General features: G+C 48.5%; 1 protein-coding gene across 2 annotated transcripts in view; it reads left to right on the top strand.

The window, feature by feature from the left end:
* The window catches only part of DPYSL2 (dihydropyrimidinase like 2), a 105,664-nt gene that overhangs the window by 38,106 nt on the left and 47,546 nt on the right, over positions 1-20,012 (top strand). For both annotated transcript variants that reach the window (XM_081093345.1, XM_081093346.1), the window contains exons 2-3: positions 103-191; positions 1,854-2,038. In XM_081093345.1, the coding sequence (XP_080949471.1) occupies positions 103-191; positions 1,854-2,038 (274 nt within the window). The remainder of the gene's footprint in view (positions 1-102; positions 192-1,853; positions 2,039-20,012) is intronic.

The raw sequence follows: 20,012 nt of genomic DNA, 5'->3' as shown, positions 1-20,012 counted from the left end.
ATCACTTTGAACAGTGAAATGTGTCCTTAGATCACTTATTTCAGAACCAACGTTCCTCGTGGGTCAGGTGCACGTGGTGACCTTAGTGTGTCTTCGTTTCAGAGTGATCGTCTTCTGATCAAAGGAGGTAAAATCGTTAATGATGACCAGTCATTCTATGCAGACATATACATGGAAGATGGGTTGATCAAGTAAGTGTAACTCATATAGAAGAATTCGTGTACCTTCCAGTATTCCCAAGCATTACCTACAATTCACACACATAATATCAAGCTTTAGTGACTTCAAAGAGTGACTTAGTATCTATTTAAGCCCATTTTGATTGGTAGTAATTAGTGAATTTGAAAACTCAGATTTAGGGAATTCAAAGCCACAATTAAATGCGTACCCATTTCCTAACGCATTATGTAACTTGCTATTTTTAAGCCAGGTGACACAATTTCTTCTTGTTGCCAGCTCAAATACTTGGTTTAGGATCTATTGCATGTATTAAAGGTTTTCCTAGAATGTAGTTGTGTGCATGTCTTGCCCAATGGAAGGACACAAATGTGAGTATACCCTTTTCTATCAAGATAGCACATCTGCTTTCTGAATCAAGAATCCAGTGGTTGGGCCAAAGGAAAACAAATTAAGTAACATAGACAAATTACTGCCTCATCCCAAGGGAATTTTAGGTTTCATTCTTTAAGTGCCAACAAACACCAGTAAGACTGCCCTTGTGTTGCTTGTGTATTGTGTTTCTAACAACAGAGCAGTTATTGCATTAGGATATTTTTGGATTCTAGAGGGTTAAGTGAGCTCAGTACATACCAGTATCCTTGTGCCCTTCCGACTGGGACAGCTCATAAGGCTCCAGAGAAATAGCACATCTGTTTAAAGACAAACATTGCTGCAAATGACATCTTTTGAATAAGCAGCATTCATCAAGTGCTATGGCAAACCGTTCCTGAGGAGTGGAAAACTGGAGTGGATGTATCTGTTGCCTAGAAACTCAAACCCTGATTTATGACCTAAAATAGGTCCTACCATTTCCACATGTAATGTTTTCTCCATGTGTGTTTGCTTATGACAGTCTCTGCTCCAGGCTCTCACATACTATGACTTGCCTGTCCCATTCCCCCAGTTAGAATCTAGCAGAAAGACACTGGCCCAGAAGTGAGCAAGCCTGGGGGCTATTTTTAGTCATCACTAATTTGATTTTGAACTTTATCAACTTCTCCTTGATTACTTTTTTCCTTAAAAAAAAAAAAAACTGTTAGAAGGATGAAGCAGAGATATTTTTTTAAACATTGGAAATGAATTCATATCCTTCAACATAATGAATATTAATTTTTCTGCCTTATCTGAGTTGCTAATGAATGCTTCCACATTTTCAAATTGTTTTAATCATAGTGTTCACTTATTTATTTATTTATTTTTTGCTTCTCCCCTATTTTCTCTATATTGCAAAGGATTTGGCGAAAATACATGTTTGTAAAGTGCCAACAGATCTGGAGGAAATTGCTATAAAATAATTAGCTCAACTGTGTGTTCATTGAGAAAGTGCAGTGTCATTTTATGTAAATTCCTTGGGGACTTGTTATCATTTGATTTTAGGGGTTTTCTGGTAACTAAGACTCTTTGATTAGGCCTCTGGTGCCTTATTTAACGTTTGTTTTCTAGTAAGCGCTGCATTGCTTCTTAGTTGATGGTAGGGAGTGGGGAGTGCACATATATTATGAATAATTACAGTAACTGGAAAAGTCTAGTGAACACGGGAAGGATAGGGTAGGGCTTGGTGAAAATATCTGTCAGATTTCATTTGATTCAAGGACATTTCATTTACCACCATTATCACCACCCTATTAATGTAGGCAAATAGGAGAAAACCTGATTGTGCCAGGAGGGGTCAAGACCATCGAGGCCCATTCCAGGATGGTGATTCCCGGAGGGATCGACGTCCATACCCGCTTCCAGATGCCTGACCAGGGAATGACTTCTGCTGATGACTTCTTTCAAGGCACCAAGGCAGCTCTGGCTGGTGGGACCACCATGATCAGTAAGACAGCTTACAATAATAATCTTCGCACTCGGGAACCTTTACCATGGGAAAATGAGTCTGTGTTGTTTGCCTTTTTTCTTTTAGAAGTTGCTGAACTGAGCAGTGGCTTGATCTGCCACAGAAGGGAGTGGGGGTGCGGGTGGCCAGGCAGTTGTTTTCTTACTCGCGTTTTCTCTAACTCTAACTTCTCCAATGGAACTTGAGAATATGGATCTAGAGAATTGTGGTAGGATAAAAGGAGTGGCTTCTTGCTTTCTCTGCCTGAGAACTTTCAGACAAAAGTTAAATTGCAAATGTGATTTGATTGTGGTTACTGTGAAAACACAGCATTCAGAGTAATCCTCAAAGCTACCAATTTTGAGCTTTTGCTCATAAGTATTTGATTCTGATTTTTAAAGAATTCTTGAGGGTGCATCTTCTCGAAATGCGGAGGGGTGCAGCACATGTTGAACCAGGAATCTCTTGTCCACTGATGAGAAAATCAGACGGGGGCAGTTCTTCCGGACCGGATTTGACATGAATGGAATTGAGCAGTCCTTCTTGGAGAAGGACCCACAGATAATATATTTTAAAAAATTCTTTATTGTTGAGACCCACACATAATATTACTTGTCATTTAGATAAGAAAGTTGTAGTCTACAGCCATACCACCCTGAACACACCCAGTCTCGTCTGATCTGGGAAGAAAACTGTGCCCATCAGTAGCCGGGTACCCTTCATGTTTTGCTCTGAAGGTTTTATGCTTTTCATTCGCCAAATCTGAAGTCTGTTTCTGGGGTCACAGCACACGCGTGAGGAGTTTACTTACGAATGGTCAGTTTTCAGCGTGCCTACCGACTGCCCCTTTGACAGATATTTTGTTTTTGAGGAGATAGGCAAACTGCACAGTGGCCAGCAGACACATATGAAAAAGAAAAGAAAAGATTTTATCCAAGAGTGAAAGTCAGCATACAATCTGTCCGAAAAGCTAACAGAAGACTTAGCTATGTATACTTTAGGAAAACCTGTCTTAACTGGTTATTTTTCAGAATGATGGTCTCTTTACCTGTGGCTTCAGGGTCTGTCTTGAAGCTTCCTCTTTTCTATCCTACCACCTAGAAGAACGTCACCGTGCCTTGCCCTCCTAGTCTGAGCTCCCCTACATTTTAAATCACATACTCACCTTCTCGCCCGCATTCTCTCTGTCCTGGTCTTCCGTGTGTCTGAAGGGTCAGAGGGTCAGAGGCCACTCTCCTGTTTCAGGTTTCTCATCAGTGCCCAGAAAGAGCCTCCAAGCTTAGGCCTTCGTCTTTCTTTCTTTTAAAATATTTTTTATTTCAGAGAGGAAGGGAGAGGGAGAGAGAGATAGAAACATCAGTGATGAGAGAGAATCACTGATCGGCTGCCTCCTGCACGCCCCCTAATGGGGATCGAGCCCACAACCCGGGCATATGCCCTTGACCGGAATCGAGCCCAGGCCCTTCAATCCACAGGCTGATGCTCTATCTACTGAGCCAAACCAGCTGGGGCTCATATTTCTTTCTTGCTGCACACATCACCTAACCTAGCGGGTGCATTCGCAAGGGGGCCCTCCCCCCACGCCTTGGGACTCTGGCCTCATGGGAAAGCCTGCCGTTTTGTCAGCCGTGTCTGTCAGGATGCACTTGGCCCTACTGGGCATTTCTGTCCCTCCTCCAAGGCCTGCTGGGGAGCCACACTTGGAGCTTGGAAAAGCTTGCTGTCAGCCTGCAAGGTCAGGTCAAGGTTATAGTCTGCCTCTGGTGTGGATTCATATGGGGTCCCTGTAGGTCCCAGCATTGGTCACCAAGTGTTAATAAGCCACAACTAGTCCTTCCTGAGGGAGTGGCCAGTGGCGCCGGAACCCTCCGTGGCGGAAGTGTCCCCAATTCTGGTCTCTCTAACACTAACTTGCTGTGTGACCTTGGCATGTCTTCTCAGTTCTCTGGGCTTTGGCTGCTCATCGGCACAGTGAAGGGTGTGCACTAGATGGCCCTGGGGTTCTTTCTGGCTCCTGCCTTGGAGCTCAGAGACAGTTTTCCTCTAATAACATGCCTTTTGTTCAATAGATACAGAAAATTCTGTTTTTTTCTCAGACATCCTTGAAAGACCCCATCAGTCATTCCTGAATGTGCTTCTGCACTCCTCACTCTGGGCCCATTCTTGGCCCCTCTCCTGCTTCTTGTCCCTTTTGTGCCTTCCCTTTCCCGCCACCTTCACTAGGTGGGCATATCCCTTCTTGCCAACGCCCTGCCTTCTCTCTTGGGCCTTCCTTCTCAGTGGCTGTGGGCTTCTCTTCCTTCACTTCAGGTGGTTGCTTCTGTGCAGGGACAAGGGACATCCTCATGAGCCTAGCACCTGGCCCAGGGGCCCGGAATAGTCAGCAGATGGTCTAATGGCAGATTGGAATGAAGGAGCAATGAGCAGTCAGACTGCCTGCCCTGCTCAGCTGGGCAGAATGTGATCAGATTTTAATGCAGGTGTGGGAGGCATTAGAGAGCAGGGGGATTTAGTGAGCAAACGCCAAAGAATAAAAGTCATCAGAAGTGGCAAGGATGTGGTCAGTTGTCCCACCCCAAACTCCACTGCTTTTACATCCAGAGAAAAATGTTAGCTACGCTTACAGGTAACCACCGTGGTTACTGACCTCCATAGCATTTCACTGGCCTGCCCGTCCTTCCCTCAGGAGATAAGCGGTAATCATGCCGATGAGGAAACCGGGATTTTTTCCTGCTGGCTGGTCATACTTTCTGCATTGCTTCAAGCGACTGGGTGGCCTGGGCATGCTTTTCAGAGAAGGAGCCTTGCACAGAACTAGCTTAAGGTAACTTCATCGGTATCCACGATCTGCTCCTTTGGTGAGCTCGGAGCTTCTTTAATCACTACCGAGGCCAGAAAGAAATGCTTAGAGATTCAAGTGCAAACTTGCAGAAACAAGCCGTTGAAGTAAGCAGTTTGGTACAACGAAGCCTGCACCTCTTCCTCCCATCTTTCTGGCTTTCTCCAAGCCATGTCACCTGCCCCCTTCCATGTGTTTCCCAGGTCAGAGGGTCTGGGGGTGTCATTTCTCTCTGACATGGCACGGCCCGCAGAGGAGAAGGCAGCCGAATATTCCCAGTTTAAAAATGGAGGTGACGCGTCAGCAGCAGAAAATAATATTATTGCCACCAAACAGAGCCTTCTATTGAGACTTGCATAGTGAGACCTTTGTCTGCGGTACTCAGCACAGGGCAGAAGGAACGCCCTTTGCCCTTTCCATCCAGTGATGGCAGAGGTCCAGACATGCCCTGCAGGCAGCATCCAGACTGGCTGAAGGGTCCCGGAGGTGGCACGGGTGCTGCTTGGGGAAAAACGCTGCTGGCTTTCCAGTGGTGTTACGATCATCATCATTAAGACCCCAGAGTCTCCTGGAAAGCAGGTGGGGAAAGTTCTCTGCGTTTTAAAGAGGGGGAGACTGAGGCCAGAGGGAAGGGCGTAGCTTGCCAACACACCCTGTGCTTTAGGTGACAGGTATGGAGTACACACCACCACCTGCTGGATGACTTGACTTTAAGCTTCAATCGCCTCAACTGCAAAATGGGGAAAGTTGTTTCAAATACTGACTTGGAGGCCTCACAGCAGCACCCGGCCGTAGTAGTGAGCTCTCGGAAGTGATGTTGGTATTACCCACCTCACTTAAGGTGCCAGCAACCTCCCCTCCCTGTCGACACCCCCACTTGCCCTCTACTTTCTCAGCAGAGCCAGGGGCTGCAGCTGCAGAGGGTCTGACCGAGCATCTGCTGGGAGCAGGGCTTCTCCGAGCAGGTCAGCAGACTGTTCCCGGTGTCACAGTCTGGGTTACATCTTAAAACATTCATTTCCTGAGCCCCACCCGACCTATCGAAGCAGAGAGAGCCTGCGGGTGGAACCTGTGAACCTGCATTGGGGTCGGTGATTGCTGTTTGAAAGTGTGGATCTCGGGAGGTGGGGGCCATGCCGGCTCTGTGGATTCTAGATCTCCAAGGAGCGAGAGCCACAGCCCAGAGGAGAGCCTGGCTGTCATTTCTGCTAACCTGGGCACAGCATGCCCAAGGGACTTCCTCCCCTCCGCCCGGGTGCCACCCAGCAGAGATGAGGACGGGACTGGAGCACAGAGAAGGCGAGGACAGAGAAGGCTGCCAGCTGGGAAGCCCTCTTCCTGAACTCCGGACTGTCATTTACCTCCGGGGTGTGGCTCCTGGGTGTGCCTCAGGCACCTCCATGCAGCCATCCCCAAGCAGACGCACCATTTCTCCCACACTCCTGCCGCCCAGCCTCAGAGAGGGCGTCCCCGCTGTCATGCTGGTTTAGGCCCACAGTCACCCTGTGCTGAATCGAGTCAGTTTTGTCCGTTATCTCTGGCACCCATTGCTTCACTGCCCCTGACTCAGACCTCTGTCACCTCCTCGCCTTCTGAGGAGTCTCCCTGCCCACCCCGGCTCTGCAGCTTGGGCTCGTCCGGCACATGCTGATCCTGACTCCCTCCTCCAGGACCCTCCGTGGCTCCTCCTGCACCCAGAATGCAGCCCAAGCGCAGGGCCCTCCGTGACGTGGCCCCGTCCTGCTGCTCAGCCTGGCTCACTTTGCCACCTCAGTCAGAATGCCCTTCCCCCTTCCCTCTGCCCGCGGGAATCTTTGTTACCCTTCTAGGCCCAACCCAGGTGCCACTCCATCCCAAAGCCTCTGCTCAGCCCCCTTCCTGGAAATCTGCTGCTTCTTGGCAGCTAGGCAATCATTGGGCTTTTATCCACGGCCCCTAAGTCATCATCCTGTGTTACAGTTTGATCAAGGCTCTTCTGTCTCTTTCGTTTGAATATTCCCCACCCACCCAGCCCTGCCACTCCTGAGGTACTCCGTTACTGCCTGCTGCTGGATGGATGGGTGGATGGATGGATGGATGGATGGATACACTAACAGGACTTAGTTTTCTGCTTCATCTGAGTGATGCCAGAAGCCTGCGAATCCTGGGATGGGAGGAGGGTTTATAGTCTGATGTTTGCAGCCTCTTCACCAGTATCCTAGTTTCTGGACCTTCTGTGAAGGCAGTGGGATAGCAGCTCTCATGCTGGTTGTTTGTGGGCGAGCTTGCATCTGAGGGCACAGGGTCCCATCTATTTGAGGAGTGGCCCTGAGCACCATGGCAGACTCCATGGTCATTCCCCAAACCCCTTGGGTTTGCCCCAGCTCCTGGAGAGCCTCGCCCAGAGGCAGGCAGCCAGAGCGGGCGAGGTGGCTTCCCAGGCCCCGCTGGCTGGCTCTCCTGGGGAGACGTGGCTCAGTGTCACTGTGGCACATCCACTGCTTGTCATTTTTGCATCCATGTGGCATTTGGGTTTGCTCCCTACTTCTGACTAGTACACGTGTGTGAACACACACACACACACACACTATAATATGAATGTATCTGTAATTGATACTTTGATTATTCCCTTTGCATCATTCATTTGACTTGGGTTAGAAAATGTTTACAAAATAGCCCGACCACATCAGACTAAAGTTTCCAAGTCCAGGACCAGAGTTGTCACCACAAAATGTGCCCGTGGCCTGGCGATTAGAAGGCCACGTTATCCGGTGGCTGTTGGAGCAGGCTGTCTGCCTGCCCCTCCCGAGTCCTCCCCAGGCCCCACGTGGGCGAGGTCACGCATTTCGCCCGAGGACACCAGTGCCTTCTGCAAGCAGACGCCATGGGGCGGCCTCGCAGGTGTTTCGGTGCGAATCTCACCCACCAGTGGCTGGACTGGAAGAGGCCGTCCACTCCTGGGATATGGGCTGACCACCTAGCGCCGGTGGAGGAGCGTGGAACAGACGTGCGTCCTGGGAGGCAGCACGGCGTTCCTGGAGGCCCAGCGCACACACTTCCCCAAACGCTTTCCTCATGATGGAGGCTGCTGGGGCTCCACCGCCAGCCTCCAAGCTGGTCCTCCCAGAGCAGGGACATTCCTGCTTGCGTCCCTGGGCCCTGTGTCCTGGACATCGTGGCAGTTATCCTGGTGTCCCCTGGATTCCTTGCCTGGCTCCAGGCCTGAGAGCTGGGAGCTCTGGACATCATCCCACTCCACAAGGCAGTGGGTCTTCCCCTCTCAGGACGGCGTCTGCATCCTCCCCTCCAGTCTGAGTGCTGCACCCAGGGCTCGGGAAGTCTCAGTACGCGGACGCTCCCAGAGACTCTGCCCCGACTCCGTCTGCGGGATGTGCAGACGGCAGGGGCTTCCTCTCAGCCCTGGTGCCCGGAATGACAGCGAGAGCCAGGGGAGGTTGTGGGGCAGTGGAACGGTAGGGGTCCACGAAGCCTTTGGGTGTGAGGGACAGGCTTTCCGTGGTCAGCACCCCATGGGCTCAGGGTGCTGTGTGCTAGATAAGAGCCTGCCTGGCACACACGTGTCCGAGGATGCCCTGGATCTGTGCCCGGCTGAGTGACCTGGGCAGAGACTTCTGGACTGCCATTGTTAGAGGCCCCCGGCATATGTGGAAACTATCCCTGCTGGCAGCTGAATGAGTCCTCGTTGCTCCTTCTGTTCTTGATAGCTTTTACACTGCTTTCTGGGGCACCTTTTTTTTTTCATATGAAAGCTTGCACTGGACCCCTCTAGCGGCAGATAAGACTGAGTAAAGCAGAGCTGCTCTGGCTGACATGTTGGGCTGTGGGGGAGTCCTGATTCTTGCTCCCTTTCTCCCTGTCCTCCCCCTTGACAGCCCCTCTGGGGAATCCTAGGGCTGGGGAAGGATTCTCTCACTGCCTGCTCCGCTGCCTACCTCCCCCAGAGCAGGGGCCCTGCACAGCTCCCACGCAGCGTGGTGGGGAAAAGGGGTTTAGTCAGAAGGAACATGGCCACAGTCACTCAAGAGAGCTCCTAGCAGCCACACTAACTTTTCTGTGGGTTTATTTAATGAACTTCCTTCTGTTCAAGACAGGAACCAGGATAGAGCACTCACTGCAGTTCCCCTGCCGAGGTTTGCATTGGTTTGCTTTGCTTTTCACGAGAGCCCACAATAGGTGAATACTCTTCCTTTAAAAAAGTTAATGGTGCACAGTGTTTTAAAGGAAAAATGACTATCTGGGGAGGGGTGGCCAAGTCACTGGAGTTTTCCTACCTACTGTGTGTAGCTCCGGCCCCAAATCACCCCACTCCATTGGAGGCCCTCTCCGCTTCGTTCCCGTTTCCCTCCCTATTTCTTCTCTGGAAAATGATTATTTATTTCTTTGGGTTTTGAGGGCTCTGCTTCTGACTTGCTGCTGTTGTTGGGTGAAGCCATTTACCCAAATTCCTTGCTTTTAGTCCGTCTTAACTGCCATGGTAATGACATAGGGGCATCACAGTGAGTAGAAATTAGAGTTCTTTCTGGTTAACCCGTTTGGGAGGCAGCTTTCTTTGAATGTGACTAAATGTTCCCCTAATGATGAGAGGGTGCGGCGGGGGTGGGTCTCTGTGGCCGCGGCTGACTATCTGGTAGAAGGGGTTTTGCAATGAGCCAGGGCAGTAGTTACCAATGTCGAGTGCACACTGGAACCCCCTGGGGAATTTTCATAAAATAACAGAGACCAGAATTTGTGACTTCATTGTTCTGGGGGTGGGCCTGGGCGTCGGAGATTCAAGCTACTAGGGGACAGCCAGGATTTAGGGCCAGGGGTCTAGGTGCTTCTAGCAGTGGAATTTCTGCTGAAATTGAGTGGATGTCTGCCAAGCTTTTCTATAAGCTAGCGGTGGCACACCTCTGCCCTCGGTCCCCTGCCGTGTCCTGTCCTATTTTTTTTTTAAATATATATTTTATTGATTTTTTACAGAGAGAAAGGGAGAGGGATAGAGAGTTAGAAATATCGATGAGAGAGAAACATCGATCAGCTGCCTCCTGCACACTCCCCACTGGGGATGTGCCCGCAACCAAGGTACATGCCCTTGACCGGAATCGAACCTAGGACCCTTGAGTCCGCTGGCCGATGCTCCATCCACTGAGCCAAACCGGTTAGGGCGTCCTGTCCTCTTTGAAGGGCAGGGGATTACACTGTCTTCATGTGGGGGGTGGTCTCTGTAGCCAGGTGCCCCCCCAGAAGCTTATGAAGCAGTGTGGGTAGAGCTAATGTCACCGAAAGGGCCTCCTCCCTCAACTGCTGTTTTTGGTGTCCTGAGGTTTTACTTGGCTAATTAGGACACTGGTTAGACTTGGCGTTAGTGGGCTGAGAGGTGGTGAGCAGGACCAGGGCAGGTGGTGGGATGGGAGAGAGGGGAGGCGAAGGCAGAGTGCAGCTGGAGTGGGACTGCTGTCCCTAGCCCTGAGGGCCACCTGCTGAGCGGGTTTCCCTGAGAACACCCTGCTCCCTTTAGGTTGCAACAATAGTATTTATGACCTAATCTCCCTCTAATGATGGGTCAGAGCTGGAATCCTTCCTTGTGGGGAGCCTGTGAGGGAAAAATCGAAAGAGCTGGTAATAACATGGAATCCTGGGCTCTGAAGGCAGCCACGGAGACCGCCTGTCCCAGCGTCTCTCCCAGCTGGTGAGAGCGGCTGGACGTGCTTCAGCGGTGCGGTGGCAAGGAACACCACCCACCCGGGTGGGAGCACGCCAAGAATCAGGTCTACGTTTAATTTCTCTTTCTAGTACTTTTTGTTTGAGTGTGACCATCTGATATGTTTCTAGATGGCTAGTTCCACGTTATAAAATGGAGACAATCGATTACAATTTCTTAGGATTTTGTTGAGTGAGGTTGTTTGTACCAAACTATTTATTTCGTTAATCCTCACCCTTTTCCATTGATTTTTAGAGAGAGTGGAAGGAAAGGGGGAAGAGAGAGAGAGAAACATCGATGTGAGAGAGATATATTGATTGGTTGCCTCCCACATGTTCCCTCACCGGGACTGGGGATGGAACCTGCAACCCAGGTACGTGCCCTTGACTGGGAATTGAACCCTCAACCCTTTTGTCTGAGGGCTGATGCTCTAACCATTGAGCAAACAGGCCAGGGCTGTACCAAACTATTTAAAAATGATTATTGTGATACTTTTGGTACTTGTGTGAATCTATCTGTTTGTCTATCTACCTATCTATCTATTAACATCTATCTCTCAATTATCATCTAATCTATCATGTTACTAATTTATCATGTACCTTATCTATCTAGCTATCTAATCTACTGCTATATATCCAAACTTGTATCATCTATCTAATATCTATCACCTAATCTGTCTACCTAATATCTATCTGTCTATCTATCACCCATTCATTTGTTTCTCCTGATCCAAGGATACAGTCACACGCCAGATTCCAGATAGCTTTTTCCCTTTACTGTGAGATTAGGAAGGGAGTTCAAGGCTTGCTTCATCTCCAGCCCATGCCGTGGAGTTTGTGTTTTGAACACAGCGGGAAAAGCAGCTCCGAATAAGAAGCTTCATGTATATGAATTACCTTTAACTTATTTTCCCCTCCAAATAATTGCTGGAGAATTTGGGGCCTACATTTCTTGACAACACACCCGGTCCCACAGATGCAAAGAAGTGTCACCAGGAAACAGCTCATCAAGTTAATAACTCGTTCTAGCTTTGAATTTTCAGCCAAAAAAAGGAATTCAAGTGAGACCAACGTTATAGTTGGTTGTTACTGTGCTGTTGAAGGCCTGGTCCCCTCTGTTACTCCTAGTGGATTCACTGTGGTCTCATCAAAGAGGCCTGCATTCCTGGCTGAGCCTGCACCGACATTTCCCTGTGCACAGCCTGGAGCTCGCGAGCTTCCTGTGCGCGGCTGGGGGTCGGTCCTCTGGCAGCACCGGTGACAGATTCTTCCCCAGAGGCTATTTCAGTGAAGGAAGCATTTAGTCGTGCAGGGCCCAACGCTCAGAAGCACGGCGGCAACCCTGGCAGGATGCAGGCTGTCCCTGCTCAGGCGTGGGGGTGACTCACTCCTCTTGCGTGGCATGGCATCCGATGGCGCGGCTGTGTGGGGCCCTCGGAGATGAAAGTCCTGGTCCTGGCCCACACTGCCCATCTGGCAGAGACAGACAGCTGCCTTTTCTTTGCCGTTCACATCTCCTGCTTCTTCCTTCAGCGAGCAGGCCTTACTATTGTTATTTATCTAGTCTGTGCCTTGATTCATTAGCTACACAAATCATGGGGGGTAAAAGGCAGGCAGAGCGCATCCATAGGTAAGATAAGAAGGTAGTTGAGTAGAAAACTATGCCCTATGGGTTGATTCGGGGCCACCCTGAGCCTGGGGGAGGGGCTGGACTTGGTCGTTTGGAGGAAATGCAATTTTTGTTTCAGAGCTTTAAATGAAACCCGAGTGCCAGTATTGGTGGTATGTTTTCAAAGTGTCATTTTACACCACTGTAAGCAGGGCGGGCATTTAAGGCACTGTCCAAATGGATGCACGTTTGAGAGTGAAAATGGGTACTACTAATTTTTACCTCAGGACAATGGCGCAAGCCAGCACTGTCCCAGGTAAACCCAGTTATACATCATTCTTCATCTCAGGGGCTTGTGTTGAATTCTCTGGTCCTCTGAGGAGCTCAGAAAGGGACCGAGCAGTGGCTGCTCTTTCCCTCCACTGACCTGCAAGGAATCATAGCCAGGAGCTGCCTGGCTCCATCCTCTGCACAGGAGATTGTTAGAAGAAGGGTCATTTGGAGGGAGCAGGTGGTTGATACCATTTACTGGGGATTTGGGAGTCTCACAAGCCCTCTCTACACACTGTGTCTAATTCTCATGCCAACCCTGAAGATAGATGGGCTTCTCCTCATGCCATATACACGAGGAAATGGGAAGCCCAGAGGAGCCAGGTGACTTGTCTAAAGCCACGAAGCTTGCAAGAGGTAGGCCTGAAATTCTGACCCAACCTCTGGGCCAGTGGCACCCACAGAACAGGATAAAGGAGTCCCCCCCCCCCCTTTTAAATTGATTTTAAAGAGAAGAAGGGAGAGGGAGAGATAGAAACATCAGTGATGGTTGAGAATCATCGATCAGCTGCCTCCTGCACGCCAGAAGATCGAGTCCACAACTTGGGCATGTGCCCTGACCGGGAATCAAACGGTGACCTCCAGGTTCATGGATCGACGCTCAACCACTGAGCCACCCCAGCCAGGCCCTGTTTGCTTTCTAACAATTAAGAAGTGTGCTCCTGAGTACTGCTGTGGGCCCTGCATCCTGCCAGGTGCTTCACAGACATCCCGATGCAGCCGTACCTGGAGTTGGCCAGCAGTTGGTGGGCTTGGATCCACCCCTCAGAAATGGAAAGCTTTGGTGTTCAAGCTTTATCCTGCCCTTAGGTCCAACTTTTATTTAAAAGTATTTTTTTCTGGAATATCAAGTGAGAAAGTGATCAGAGAGTGACCCTCTTCCTGAATTGGGGGCTGTGCCTTGGGGGGAAGATGCTCACCAAGATGGTGCTGTGTTGGGTCTCTCTGTTCTCCCAGCGGAAGCACTGCATTAGTGACCTAATTTCCCCTGCCCCCCGGGGGCATTTGGAGAGCAATCAAGAGGAGTAACTGATGTCCTGCATTCATCAACTGGACTTAATCTCTCTTCCGGGAGCCAGGGGCCTTCCACACAGGGCCAGACTGCTGCGCGCCGTCACGCAGGCAGCCTCGGAGGCCCTGCCTGGGTCTCGTCCTTCATCGAGCTCCCCCGGCTCCGCTCCCCATAGGAAACACCTCAGGCAGATGGCATTTTTTTGAGGAGGCACAGGGACAGGGAGGAACATCAAACGGTTTCTCAAAGTTGGGTTTGCTATTCTGTACATTGTTTTTTCCTTTATGGAGATAATCCAAGGGGAAGTATGAGGTATAACGGAAAGAATTTGAGGCCTGAACTTCTTGACGACACATCTTCATGGAGCTGGGAGTCGGGACCTTAATTCTGGTCTGGATTCTGCTGCTCATTCCCTCAGGCATGTTGCCCCAGTCTCTGTCTTGCTTTTGTCAATTGTCGAAAGGGTTTGGATCAGCCTTTCTTGCCCAAAAAGGTTGATGTAAGGAATCAGGGAGATGGTGGGTAGGACAGGTTACCTACATGGTGGTGAGGGGTTGGGCCCTTTAGCCCAGTTTTGCTCCTGACCATCAAAACTTAAAAAAAAATTATATATATAAGAGAGGAAGGGAGAGGAGGAGAGAGATAGAAACATCAATGATGAGAGAGAATCACAAACCGGCCACCTCCTGCAAGCCCCCTCTGGGGATCAAGCCCCATGTGTCCCAGCCAGGATCAAACCGAGACCTCCTGGTTCATAGGTCTACACTCAACCACTGAGCCACACTGGCTGGCCTGTCAAAACCTTTTATCATGATACCCGGATACTGGAAATTTGAAGGGCTAAATGTGTTTTGTGTTATTGAGCTCACCAATCCTCTCATTTCGTCACACACCCTTTTTTTTTTTTTTTAACCCTTCTTTCATCAGGAAACAATTAAAATGGTCAACGTAGCTCTGAAATGGTAATTTTTTTGACTTTATGGTTAGAGGTGGCCTCATAGTGATCGATAGGTCTTCCATCCAGGATTATACCAGAAAATGTGTTTCCCTTTTCATGTATGGGCTTGGCCCTTCCTTGTCCTCCTTCTCTTTTTTCTTACAGCCTATTCTTGTGGCTTGTTTAAGGGATTTCATCAAACAAAGATGCTGAGTAACAGAGCCTTATTATTTTAGGCTTGCTTCATTCATTCATTTGTTTTGTGTTAGCTTACACAAACTAGATTAACTAAAATTTATTTTAAAATTTATATATAATTTATATAGCATAACATTCACCCTTTTAAATTCAGTGGTTTTTAGTATTGTCATAGAATTGTACAACCAACCATTACTTTTATTTAATTTCAGAACATTTTTTTTTTTAATTTCAGAACATTTTTACTGCCCCCAAAAGAAACTCCATACCAATTCACAACTTCCCATTCCCAGCCCCTGCCAAACACCAGTCTACTCTCAGCCTCCATGGATTTGCCTGTTCTGGGCATTTCATATAAATGGAATCATATGGCATGTGCCTTTTGTGTCTGCCTTCTTTTGTCCACCATGTTTTCAAGGCTCATGCCCATTGTAGCCTGTATCAGCACTTCATTTTTGTTTTTTGCTATATTTTTTATTGATTTCAGAGAGAAAGGGAGAGGGAAAGAGAGATAGAAACATTAGTGATGAGAGAGAATCATTGATTGGTTGCCTCCTGCACGTCCCACTTTGGGGATTGAGCCCACAACCCGGACATGTGCCCTGACTGGGAATCAAACCATAACCTCCTGGTTCATAGGTCAGTGCTCAACTGCTGAGCCATGCCGGCTGGGCAGCACTTCATTTTTATGGCTGAATAATGTACTAATGTTCATTTGGCCCTGGCTGGTGTGGCTCAGTTAGATGGAGCATCATCCCATACACCAAAAGGTTGCGGGTTCGATTCCCAGTCAGGGCACATAGTGGGTTGTTGGTTCAATCCCCAATTGGGGTGTACAGGAGGCAACTGATCGATGTTTCTCTCTCCCTCTTCCTCTTTCTAAAATAAATAAAAACATGTCCTTGGGTGAAGATTAAAAAAAGAATTAAATTACTAAAAAAATAACAATAATGTTTATTCATGGACAAGTGTTTACATGTACCTATGCTTCATTTCTCTTGGAGTGAATTTCTGGGTTACAGGGTAATACTTCTTTACTTCTTGAGGAACTGCCAGGCTGTTTCCACAGTGACTGCACCATTTTCCGTTCCCACAAGCAGAGTTTGAAGGCTCCGATCTCTCCACGTCCTCGCCAGCACTTGTTATCATCTGTCGTTTGATCACAGCCATCCCGGGGGAGTCAGGATATCATTATGGTTTTGGTTTTAGGCTCTACTTTAAGGCCATTTCAGTTTTACACTCACTCTTAGCCACACTTATCTTGATCTATGATGTGAGAGTTTGGTTTTGAGTATGTTTTCCTAATTCTGCATGGAGACATCTGATGTGAAAAGTAGAAGGACGTTCCTGGTGGTGAGAGAAGAATTGAAATCAGGGACGTCCCAGAGGAGGGGACTCAGCCCTCCCTCACTGCCACCCCCTGGAGCCCTCTCCCTGGCTAGCTGGCATGCTGACTCCGTCCTCCCAGACTGGCTGCTCCCTCTCACCAAGTGGCCCCTTTTTGCCATCTTTTATGACCACCCTTTGCTCTGCTTTCTGGCAGGGAGCACAGGTAGATGGCCTGGGTCAGGGAGGGAAGTTGGCAGAGGCCTGCAGCCTCCTTGCTCCGTGCCCCTCTTCTGCCCCAGCCCACTGCCTGCAGCCTGCCAGGCGCGGCGCAGCTTGGCCAGTGCGGGGATCTCCCAGGCCAGTCTACCTGCTTCCGGTGGCCTTGCCCCCGCTTCATGGCCCAGAGTAAGAAGACTGCATTTATAGCTCTCTCCTGGGGCCTCCCTATAAAATAGATAGGGCCGGAAACATCCCCCACTTCCCATGAGGAAACTGCAGGATGGAAAGGCTAAGTGACTTGCCCAAGGCCACCCAACTAATAATGAGGCCAAATGAGGCAGGAAACCCTGGTCATCTGGCCCCCTGGCTGGTGCTTGTCCTGCTGGGCACGTTGCTGGGCCTCTGTCACCGGGGCACCAGGTGGGAGCGTGGTTTCGGTCCCTGCACTTGGAGGTGACTCCATCCTGCTTTCTGGATGTTCCTGATGTAACAAATTCAGTGGTGGCACCTGCTAGGCCTGAGAGCTGAGGGCGCCGACGGCTGAGCGCGTTGCTGCGGCTGATGGAGGTGACGGCGAGGAGAAAGGATGTGGGCACTCCCGCTGCCATCACACCTATTGCTCTGTTTAAACCAAGCTCGTCAGCACTGTGGTTTCCCCTGCTAAGAAAAGCCTGTTCATTCATCCCTTCATTTGTCCACTCAGCTGACGTTTGCTAGGCCAGGTGTGAGGTACTGGTCTAGCATTAGAGCTGCCGACATGGCCCCAGTCCTCAGGGGATTTACAGGCTACTGGAAGTAGAACTGATGCACGGAAAATATAAAATCAGCCCAGCTGGTGTGGCTCAGTGGTTGAGTATCAGCCTATGAACCAGGAGGTCAGGGTTTAATTCACAATCAGGGCACATGCCCTGGTTGCCGGCTCGATCCACAGTGTGGGACGTGCAGGAGGCAGCTGATCAACGATTTTCTCATCATTCATGTTTCTCTCTCCCTCTTTGAAATAAAAATATATTAAAAAAAATAAAATATGAAATAATAACATTTTGATAAAAGTATGAACGCTTAATCAAAAGTAAAGGGTATGAAGAAATAATTCTATTAAACTTATGAAAAAAATATTTAATGTGTAGTAAAAGAAATACAAATTAAAATAACAGTGATCTAAGTTTTTGTCTACTAAATTTTTAAATATTAAAAGGAATGATACTACAGGTGTTGGCTAGGTTGTAGTGAAATGGACGTGCATAAACTGCTGGTAGCTATTTACACTGGTGTGGCCTTTCAGGAGGGTAGTAAAATAATGTCTAAAAGAGCTTTAAAAGTTTCTAAGCAAAAAATATTCATACCCCTTGATGCAGAATAATCAATGTGCAAACATTTAGTTCTAAGGATGTTCATCGTGATATTATTTATGATGAGAAAAAAATTAGGAACAACTTAGATGACCAAAATAGGTGGTTGGTTAAGTAAATTTTGGCCATCTCTAGGACAAATTAGTGTATAGTCATTTAAAACCACAGTGGAAAATATTAATATGAACATATTTCCAATATATGATGGAAGAAAGCAGGCCAGGATCACTATGTCCAGTTTGATAATATACTTCTTAAAAGCGTTAGTGATGTATAATTTACACACTATAAAATTATGTTACTACTTTGTAAAGAATATATATGTGTATGAATAAGTGGGTAGGAAAAAGATTGGTTAGACACACATCAATATATTAAAAGTACTTTTCTTTGGGTGATGGAATAATGAAAAATTGAATTCTTTCTGGGTTTCCAAGGTTTTTTGTTGGCATTTAAGTATTTTTGCACTAAAAGGAATTTTATAAAAAGTCCCTGTAGAGCACTCCTTTGCATGTGGGTTACTATTTCTTACCCCTGTCATTCCAGGGAAGGAAGAGAACATAATGTGAGGAAGCGCTTGAATTTATGTCCAGTGGTGCGGCTGGTGCTTGCAGGGACCTGAACTCTTCAACTGTCCACACAGTCGGAGAGTAAACCGAGGCTCCCTGAGCAGCTGGTCCCTGGTCGGGCTTCATCCTCTTGTCCAGACGCGTTGGCTCTGGCTCTTTAATCCTCTGGGGTGAAGAGTGCCCCAGTGAGCAGTTAGGCCTCAGCTGAGGTGGGAGCACGTGCGGTACCATGGCCATGGTGCAGGCTCCGGCGATGCTGTGCTGTGGTTTTGAATTCAGTCCAGGTTCCAATTATGTTGGCTCTAGATAGATTCCCGTCAACAATGACTTCACCAGCTCTTCCTTTCCTGCTCGGCTTTACTTGGAGGCTATGCAAGGAGAATTGTTAACATGGGAATAAACAGAACAGGGACCAGGCTCCTCATGCTTTTGCTTCTGGGTTGAGCTCCAATCCAGTAGCCGCTATCTTCCGTATGTCCATGCAAATCCTGAGCAGAGCATTTAAGAGCCAGAGCCATTCCCGTACAAGGGTGGCTGGCGAGTCCTGTGTACATGTTAGTCCCCCCCCCAAAAAAAAAACCCCCACAAAACTCAAAAGGCTTTTTTATTATTCACCTACTAATTCTATTACATTTATTTATTCAATTTTGTTAAGATTTAAGCTATATCAGAATAGAAAAATTTATATCTGTCTATGGGAAAACAGTAGGTATCCAGAGTGGCACCAACACTCCTAGCATCTCTTATTGTGCATAGCCATAGTATCGAGAAATTTCCATTTCTTTTTCCCTCTCAATGAGGTATTGCACTTTCCCCAAAGAGCTGTATTTGGCAGCATTCTCCCACTCTAGTTGAGCCTTCCTCTTCTCGGCCTCCCCTCTGGCCTCTGCTCGTTTGTGATGGTGTTGACATCACTGGCCCAGAAACACTGGGTTTCCTCCATGGAATTTGTTGACAGGCAAAATCTTTGAGTAGATACTGGTTTTGAGGCTTGGGCGGGGTCAGGGGCTCGTTCACAGCAGTGCATACCGGCTCCCTCTGGAAAGAAGTGCAAGTTGACGTTTTGTAGGGCACAGGCCTAGAAGCGTCAGGCGGAGGGACACTGTAGGCCGGGCAGGGTTGGTCCAAGCTGGTTGGGCTGGGCTGGTCGAAATAGGCTGAGGTGGTCTGGCAGGACCTGTCTACGATGCGGGAGTTGGCGGATGAATTGGCTGCAGTAGGTGGAGCTGACAGAACCAGGCTGGGCAGCGTTAGCCCCAGCAGGCCACCTGAACTAGGCGCTCTTTGTTATAGGATTGGTGTGTGTCCGTAGACGATGTCCTGAAATATAGTAGGTAAACATCATCCCTTCTATTTCAGTCCATGTTTCCACAGAAGGGTTATTGTCATCGGGTCATAGGGTTTGTTTATCTACTTCAGTAGGAATGGAAACACAACCCTGTTTCATTTATTTGTTCCTTGTTCTTCCTGTTGTTGATAATGACCTTGGGGCTTTGGCTGGAACAGTTTTGACATAGTTCTACACGTTATGGATGTAAGTACATATGTTTCTGTCAGTCTCTAATGAGGAAGCTGCAAGCCCTTGAGTTTATCACCGGATTCCCTTCCCAACAAGGAACCGTCAGGAAGGAAAATGAGCGAGACAGTCTTTGCACGGGAAAGCCTGTGGGGTGACTTATTTTTGTGTGATATTCCACACAGCCCTGTAACCTCTTGCTTTTGGCAGGCCTGCACCGAATCTGTGGGCTGGTAGTCCCGGGCAACCAGAAGCCGAGACAAACAGAGGAAGTGTCATTGCTCACATGCTTCCCAGCTGCCTTGTGTTGGTCCTGCACAGCCAGCTGCTGCCCCCTTTCCAGGCAGAGCTCGCAGAGCTGAGTCTGACCTGGCCCCATGTG

The sequence above is a fragment of the Myotis nattereri genome (assembly GCF_964212035.1).
Source record: "Myotis nattereri genome assembly, chromosome: 5".
Taxonomy (NCBI): Eukaryota; Metazoa; Chordata; class Mammalia; order Chiroptera; family Vespertilionidae; genus Myotis; species Myotis nattereri.
This window is presented reverse-complemented; position numbering and strand designations above follow the sequence as displayed.